We start from the raw sequence: 9,335 nt of genomic DNA, 5'->3' as shown, positions 1-9,335 counted from the left end.
GGAGGGGGCAGTGGCACGTGGAGGGGCTCAGGGCATGGAGAGGGCAGTGGCACGTGGAGGGGGCAGTGGCACGTGGAGGGGGCAGTGGCACTTGGAAATAAAGACATGGAAGAGAACAGAAAACCAAACAAACCTATAATTGATAACAATTAATACCTTCATAAAGAAGATAGTGTGTCTGTGAAAGAAGAAATTTAAGCTCTAAAGAAAGAAATATTTATAAAAATAAAAAGTCTTAGAAGGCATAATCACAACAATGAAAGTGAAAAATACAATATAAGGGTTAAAATATAAATGGATAGGCTTGGTGTTTGTAGCACAGTGGTTGCAGCATCAGCCACATACATAAAGTTGGTGGGTTCAAATCAAGCCTGGGCTAGCTAACCAACAATGACAACTGCAACCAAAAAAAGCCAGGCATCATGACAGGTCCTATAGTTCCAGATACTTGGGAGGCTGAGGCAAGAGAATCACTTGAGCTTAAGAGTTTGAGGTTGCTGTGAGCTGTGACACCATGGCACTCTACCCACGGTGAGAAAGTGAGACTCTGTCTAAAAAGGAAAAAATATATATATAAATGGATAAAATATTCCAGAAGGTAAAACAAAAATAAAAACAGAAAAGGAAAATAAGAGAGAAACTATTGTTTAAAACAAGGGATTAGATGACAAGTTGAATTCCCAGGATGCAGAAATGAAATCCCATGATAAGAGTTGTACATCAGGCCTCCCTAGCAACCAGCCAGACTGAAGCAGAAGGGCAGATGACTCCAGAAAGGACATCTCAGGAAAATATGTAAAGAAATCAAAGGGAAATAAAGGGAGAAAGAAAGGAAGAAATTTATGAATTATCTGACATGAATTAACATAATGGGAGAACATTTATACTTCTGAAGGAGAGTTCAGAAATGTTTTAGTGATAGAAATATAGAAAACTAAGCAAATTAAATAAAAATAAAGCAATTTTTTCAGAAAACATAAAAATGTGCAGTGAAATAGTACTCAAGTACACGCCGTAGCTCAGCTGGAACAACATTGTTCACATTCCAGGACAATAATACCAACTGAGATTAGAAGTCAGACAATGAAGTGTGGTGCTGCCTCAGATGTTAAATCTGGATTTACCATGTGCTCTAGCAACTCCAGTCTTAGGTACATGCCCAAGAGAAACAAAGCCAATGTCCGCACAGAAACTTAGACACAAATGTTCACAGCAGCATTATTCACAATAGCCTTGCAAAGTGAAAACACCTTATTGTCTATCAAATGATGAATGGATAAATGATATGTGGTGTATCCATAGGGGACATATTATTCAGCAATAAAAAAGAAATGAAACACTTAGCATGCTACATCATGGATGAACCTTGAAAACATCATGCTCAGTGAGAGAAGCCTTTCTCAAAAACCACAGATTATATTACTTCGTTTACATAAAATGTCCAGAAGAGGTAAATTGATGGAGACAAAGTGGTGAGTAGTCGCCAGGGGCTGGGGGAGGGTGATGGGGAAATGAGAGGTGACAGCTAAAAGATGTGGGGTTTCTGTTTGGGGTTGTAAAAGTCTTCTAGAACTGATCATGGCAATGGATACACAACCACTAAAGGGTGTACTTTAGATGGGTGAATTAAATGTGATGTGAGTTATATCTCCATAAACCTGCTATTAAGAAAAAATGTGACATCGGTGCCTATAGCACCTGGTTATGGTGCCAGCCACATGCACCAAAGCTGGCAGGTTCAAACCCAGCCATGGCCTGCTAAACAACAATGACAACTGCAGTAAAAAAAATAGCCAGGTGTTGTGACAGGCACCTATAGTCCCAGCTACTTGGGAGGCTGAGGCAAGAGAATCACTTAAGCCTAAGAGTTTGAGGTTGCTATGAGCTGTGATATCAGGGCACTTTAAAGAGGGTGACTTAGTGAGACTGTCTCAAAAAAAAAAAAAAAGTACAACATAAACATATTGGGAGGGTTGCAGGAGCTGTGGAAGAGAGCTATTCTTCACTTTCTGTTGGAGGGTGCTGGTGCTAGCAGATCAAACAACACTAAAAAATCAAGAACTAACAATAAAAGTAAATATGAGGGCAAGTATATGAACAAGCAGTTAAAATTGTAGCAAGTGGAAGCTTTAGAACAATTAGACTTGAGAGTAGAAAGGAGTAGAACAAGGAACCATTGTTTCATTATAAACTTTATGGAGATATTTGATTTTTAAAAATGGTACATGTATAACTTTGATAAGTAAAAAATTAAATAATAGGAATCCTCTGATCTGACCCTCTCTCTTTGTAGATGAGAAAGCAAAGGTCCAGGAAATAAATGACATAAATAGTTACATGGTTAAGATGAAAGTCCATTTCCTAATTCCCCGCCAACCACCTATCACAAACCAATTTGAATAACAGATTCAGACAGCTTACATAGACAGAAAATTGCTTGGGTGCACTGGAGATGTTTCCTGAGGGAGACACCTTTTCTGAGATGTGCTCCATGGTAACAGAAGTTGGTACAATCTTCCTGGCAAGCTTGATAAGGGTATGACCCTGAGAACCTGGAAAGGCCCAGCACTTTCCAGGGTAGACATCCGGCTGGAAAGAAAGTACTGAATTAATCTCTTATATAATGACCATCTCTCTCGTTTTAATCATTGCTAATTTAAAGTCTGTTTTATATGATATAAGAATGGCTACATCTGCTCACTTTTGGTTTCCATTTATGAGGAATATTTTTTCCATTCCTCGCCCTTGAGTCTGTGTGAGTCCTGGTGAGTTCAATGCATTTTGTAGATGTAGCACATACTTGGAGTGTGTTTTTTCATCCATTCAGCCAGTCTGTATCATTTAAGTGGGGCATTCAGACCATTCATGTTCAGGGTTAATAGTGATGTGTGGGATACTGTTCTATCCATCATGTTGGATGATATCTCATTGTTTTGTTTTCCCTCTGGTGCTATTGTTTGACTGGAGACAAGAACTTTAACTTTGGGGTGTTTTTACAGTGGTGGCCATCTGTTGTGCTGCTCCATGTATAATGCAGTTTAGTGAATTTCATGTAGGGATGATGTAGTAGTGGCAAACTCCCTTAGTGTTAGCTTGTCTGGAAAAGTCTTTATTTCTCCATTATTTACAAAACTTAGTTTTGCAGGGTACAAAATTCTTAGCTGGCAGTTCTGTTTAAGAAGACAAAAAACCAGGACTCCAATCCCTCCTGGCTTGTAAGGTCTCTACTGAGAAATCTGATATTAGACTGATAGATTTTCCTTTGTAGGTTAGTTGTTACTTTCATCTTGCAGGTTGTAGAATTTTCTCTTTCATTTAGACTTTGGCTAGGTTGGTGACTGTGTGTCTTGGAGATGACCTATTTTCTATATGAATCTTTCTAGTGTTTGATGATGATCTTACAGCTGGATATCTGAATCTCTGGGGATACCAGAGGAGTTTTCCTCAATAGTTTCTTCAAATAGGTTTTCTATGCTTTTTTCTTTTTCTTCTTCTCTCAGCATTACCTATGATTCTTATATTGGCCCTTTTGCATAGTTCCATCCTTCTCTGATTGTTCATTCTTCTTTCTGCATCTTTGACAACCAAAGTGTTGTCTTCAAGCTCTGAAATTCTTTCTTCTGCTTGGCCTAGCCTGTTACTGCACCTTTCTGCTATCGCTTGAAATTCTTTAAATTCTGTAATGCTTTTTCTTATGTTGTCTGTCTCTTTAGTGAGTTTTTAATTTTTTTAATTCATGTCCTAAAACATTATTTTTGGCTTCTTTTTGTTTGTTTTTGACTTTCTCTTCAATCTGATTCATCTTATTTGCCATTCACATTCTGAGTTCCATCTTTGACATTTCCACAATTTCCTTTAGGTTTGAGTCCAATTCTGGAGTGATCTTTCAGGGATTGTGATCTTTCAGGGATTTCAAAATAACTTGTCTTTTCATGTTGCCAGAGGTCTTAGTCTGATTCCTTCTTATCTGAAATCTCTTCTCTCAGATCTAGACAGATAGGTTTGTAGATCATCTGTTCTCCTGTGCTGGGAACTTTCCCACTCTGTGCCGAGGTGAGGTCCATGGATGGCACACTTGCATCCGATTCTGGAGTACTGACCTGGAATTTTTCCGTCCTTGTAGCTTGAGAGTAGCCTCATGCATGGCTACTGTTAGCCTGCTGGGCTTGAGAGCTGCCCTGATTCCCTGGCTGCAAGCATTTGTCGGCTGAGCCCTGGACTGAGCACAATTTTCCCCACACTCTTAGCCAGTGGTGACTGTCAACCACTCAGCTTGAGGGTCCTGAAAGTATTTTTAAATTTGAAACTAATTTGGTGTATGTGGGTCACAGTTAACAGATGTTCTAAGGTCTGTTGATATCTACTGTCTTCAGAATTGAACTGAAAGATGCGGTTAAAATTTTATTTGTAAATTTCTCCTGTAACAATTTTAATAAGAACATGTGGTCTGAATAGCACCTAACATAGTACTGGCACATAAGGGATAAGAACTTTCCACAAAAGTTTGTTGAAAGACTGAAGTTTTCAATGGAAAAGATGAGGCCACAGAATCATCTTACAGGAAAGATAATAGAATATTTGTTCTATTTGAGAAGCAAATAATTTAGTTTACTGACCTTAAAATAATAAGTAAATAATCATAGTTTACTGACTATAAAATACTAAGTAAATAATTATAACTTACTGACTATTAAACAAGACATAATTAATTCAGTGTCCTGACTATAAAAATAGTAAGGAGATGATTTCACATTCTGTAACAAGTTTAGAGACTGCCATAGTGCCTCCATTTTTAAGTCAATATTTTCATGATAAATAATGACAACAAAATTCTAAAATACAAATGGGTTGTTCTTAATTTAACTTTACCTGAAGAATAATATCTGGAGGCATTTCATAATTTAGGAAACCTATCCCATGCCAATACAATTTTGCCTTATTATTTTTGTAACTCTCTGAAGTCCCAGCTTCAATGATGGAGGCTCCTAAAATTATAAAATAATTTTTAAATAAAAAATACATATACAATTCAAAACATATTACTTGGATTTTAATCACATCTTTGGAAAACTATTACTTGTCAAATTATAAATGGGGTAAAATTCAGACTCAAGAATTGGTAGGAAAAGTATGGCAGTTTTTTCATTATCAGTGAAATTTTGTTACTTTGAAAAAACCATGTTTACTCTGTGTAGTGTTGCAACATTTCTGAAACTGATATTATGGTAAAAAATTTAATTGGGAGGCAATTAAATTTGTTCTGGTGATAATAGTGCATGTACCTTACTGTTAGCATGCTACTGCTCATATTCAACCTTTATAATCATAGATGTCCACTGATTTTTCCTTTAAGATTTCCATAGTATTAAATCTACATGTATCAAGCTCTCTCTCTTCTGTAATGTTATCATGTGTTTGTTCAACAGCCATACATGTAGATGGTCAACTGGACCCAGCTTTCCACAGAAGTTGCCATCCAGAAGGAGAGTTAATGGACAGAAGCTTATCAAGTAAGCTTATGGTTTGGAGCTGAGCCAAGAGAAAAGACTGAAGAGTGCACATCACTCCTGCTGAAGCAAGCTACAACCCCAAGGAAACAAACAATAGCTGAGGCTTCAACTCTGAGTCACTGATTCACTAGGATTGGACAGAGACCAGATGAATACAAGACAGAGTCATTTAGCCCCACAACACCAAGCAGATCCCCAGTGTCTCAGTACTGTATGGGTCCTTTGCAAAGCTATAGGGGAAAAGCTGCAGTCACCAGTCCCAGCTCTTTGGCAAAAGGCTGGTTAATCAGTACTCCAGGAGCCCGCAGTCCAATTTCACCTTATCTGCTCATCTAGCCAAATGGTGAAAAATAATCACGGGTTGGAATTGGCAGAAAAACTCTGGCAAAATGAATAATCAAAGTAGATCAACTCCCCCAAGGAATGACAAAGCGGACACACCAGAAGATCTCATTCATAAACAAATGGCTGAGATGTCAGAAATCGAGTTTAGAATTTGGATGGCAAATAAGATTAACAGAATGGAAGTAAAGTTGGAATTAGAAATTCTAGGACTAATTCAAAAGTTGTCTCAAGAATTCAGTGAATTCAAGACAAAAACACCAAAGATTTTGATACATTGAGAAAAGAATTTGCAGCCTTCCAAGATATGAGAAATACAGTAGAATTCCTCAGTAACAGAATGGAACAGGCAGAAGAGAGGATTTCTGACATTGAAGACAAAGCTTTTGAACACTCCAAAATGCTCAAAGAGGAAGAGAAGAGTGGAGAGCAAAAATGGATCATTCTCTCAGAGAGCTGTGGTACAACTCCAAAAAAGCAAACATTCACCTAATAGGAATTCTTTTTTTTTATTATTGAATGGTAACTATGTACATTAATGCACTTCTAAGGTACAGTGTGGGGTTTTCACACACAATCCGAAACACTTCCATCAAACTGGTTAACATAGCCTTCGTGTTATTTTCTTAGTTATTATTTTAAAACATTCACATTCTGCTCTTAGAAAGATTCACTTGTACCCTTCTAAGAAGTGATCCCTCCCATCCCCCTCCCTCCACCCATTCCCACCCCTAATAGGAATTCTTGAAGGTGACAAGGTTGTTTCAAAAGTTCCAGATGCTCTACTCCAAGAGATAATTGGAAGACCTTCCCAAACATGGAGAGAGATTCTGAAATTCAGATAGCAGTTTCAGAAACCTAGCATGACTCAACCCAAATAAAGCATCTCCCAGACACATTATAATTAACTTTGCCAAAGTTAATAGGAAGGAGAAAATTCTGCAAGCAGCCAGACATAAGAAAACCATAACCTGTAAGGGGAAGAATATTAGAATGACTGCAGATCTCTCTACAGAAACTTTTCAAGCTGAAACAGGATGGTCATTGATCTTTAACCTCCTAAAACAAAACAACTTTCAACCCAGGATCCGGTATCCAGCTAAACTGAGTTTCATTTATGTTGACATTCACATGTTGAAGAAATTTTCCATAACTAAACCTGCTCTCCAGGATATTCTCAGTGGAGAATGAGCCACACAATGCTCTACCACCAAAGTAAACTAACTCAGAAACTTTTGATCAAATCGCAACTTCCACAATGGCAAAAGGATTCAAAATGTCCATTGGATTTTCAAAAAACTTGACACCCAAAATACTATCAGGCTCATCAATACTCTCAATTAGTGTAAATGAGAAACAGGTTGGCTGACAGAATACAAAAACTCAGGCCAGATATCTGCTGCATACAAGAATCTCATCTTACCTTAAAGGATAAATATAGACTCAGGGTGAAGGGATGGTCATCTATTATTCAGGCAAATGGAAATCAGAAGAAAGCAGGTGTTGCAATTTTATTCCCAGATACAATAGGTTTTAAACCAATAAAAGTAAGGAAAGATAAGGATGGTCACTTCATATTTGTTAAGGTAAACACTCAATGTGATGAGATTTTAATGTGCCCAACCAGAAAGTGCCTCAATTTATAAGAGAGACCCTAAAAGACATGAGCAACTTGATTTCCTCCAGCACCATAATAATTGGAGATTTTAATACCCCTTTGGCAGTGTTGGACAGATCCTCCAATAAGAAACTAAGCAAAGAAATTTTAGATTTAAACTTAACCATTCAACAATTAGATTTAACAGACATCTACAGAACATTTCATCCTAACAAAACTGAATACACATTCTTCTCATCCGCCCATGGACCATCCTCCAAAATTGATAACATCTTAGGTCACAAATCTAAACTTAGCCAATTTAAAAGAATAGAAATTATTCCTTGTATCTTATCAGAACATCATGGAAGAAAAGTTGAACTCAGTAACAACACGAATCTGCATACTCACACAAAGACATGAAAACTAAATAATCTTATGCTGAATGATAGCTGGGTCATAGATGAGATTAAGAAGGAAATTACCAAATTTTTAGAACAAAACGATAATGAAGACACAAATTACCAGAACCTGTGGGATACTGCAAAGGCAGTCATAAGCGGGAAATCTGTAGCATTGCAAGCCTTCCTCAAGAAAACAGAAAGAGAGGAAGTCAATGACTTAATGAGACCTCTCAAGCAACTGGAAAAGGAAGAACATTCCAACCCCAAATCCAGCAGAGAAAAGAAATAACCAAAATTAGAGCAGAATTAAATGAAATTGAAAGCAAAAGAATTATACAACAGATCAACAAATTAAAAAGTTGTTTTTTTGGTAAAGGTCAATAAAATAGATAAACCTTTGGCTAACTTAACAAGAAATAAAAGAGTAAAATCTCTAATTTCATCAATCAGAAATGACAAAGACAAAATAACAACAGATTCCTCAGAAATTCAAAAAATCCTTAATGAATATTAAAAGAAACTCTATTCTTAGAAATATGAAAATCTGAAGGAAATAGGCCAATACTTGGAAGCACACAACCCTCCAAGACTTAGTCAGAAAGAAGTGAAAATGTTGAACTGGTCTATACCAAGTTCTGAAATAGCATTAACTATATGAAATCTCCCCAAGAAGAAAAGTCCAGGACCAGATTGTTTCACATCAGAATTCCACCAAACCTTTAAAGAGGAACTAGTACCTACATTACTTAACCTTTTCCAAAACATAGAAAAAGAGGGAACACTTCCCAACTTTTCCAAAACATAGAAAAAGAGGGAATACTTCCCAACACATTCTGTGAAGCAAATATCACCCTGATCCCCAAACCAGGAAAAGACCCAATAAGAAAAGAAAATTATACACCAATATCTCTAATGAATATTGATGCAAAAATATTCAATAAGATCCTAGAAAACAGAATCCATCAACACATCAAACAAATTGTACACCATGACAAAGTGGGTTTCATCCCAGTGTCTCAAGGCTGGTTCAATGTACATAAATCTGTAAACATAACACATCACATTAACAAAATAAAAAACAAAAACTATATGATTCTCTCAATTGATGCAGAAAAAGCTTTTGGTAATATCCAGCATCCTTTCATGATCAGAACACTTAAGAAAATAAATATAGAAGGGACATTCCATAAACTGATAGAGGCCATCTATAGCAAACCTACAGCCAATATTATATTTAATGGAGTAAAATTGAAAACATTTCCACTCAGATCAGGAACCAGGCAAGGTTTCCCAGTGTCTCCACTGCTTTTCAACATTGCAATCAAAGTCATAGCCATTGCGATCAGGCAAGAAAAGGCAATCAAGTGTATCCATATAGGATCAGAGGAGGTCAAACTTTCACTCTTTGCAGATGATATGATTATATACCTGGAAAACCCCAGGGACTCAACTACAAAACTCTTAGAAGTAATCAAGGAATAC

The 9,335-nt window shown here is 36.9% G+C and overlaps 1 protein-coding gene across 1 annotated transcript in view; it reads right to left on the bottom strand.

Moving 5' to 3' along the window:
* The window catches only part of SUN3 (Sad1 and UNC84 domain containing 3), a 54,551-nt gene that overhangs the window by 3,662 nt on the left and 41,554 nt on the right, over positions 1-9,335 (bottom strand). Inside the window, exons 7-8 of the mRNA XM_003797748.1 lie at positions 4,870-4,985; positions 2,422-2,589 (exon numbers count right to left, since the gene is read on the bottom strand). Coding sequence (XP_003797796.1) covers positions 2,422-2,589; positions 4,870-4,985 — 284 coding nt within the window. The remainder of the gene's footprint in view (positions 1-2,421; positions 2,590-4,869; positions 4,986-9,335) is intronic.

This window comes from Otolemur garnettii, unplaced genomic scaffold (assembly GCF_000181295.1).
Source record: "Otolemur garnettii isolate 467f Iridium unplaced genomic scaffold, OtoGar3 scaffold00123, whole genome shotgun sequence".
NCBI lineage: Eukaryota > Metazoa > Chordata > Mammalia > Primates > Galagidae > Otolemur > Otolemur garnettii.
The sequence above is the reverse complement of the archived record's forward strand: the minus strand, read 5'-3'. Positions and strand labels throughout refer to the sequence as shown.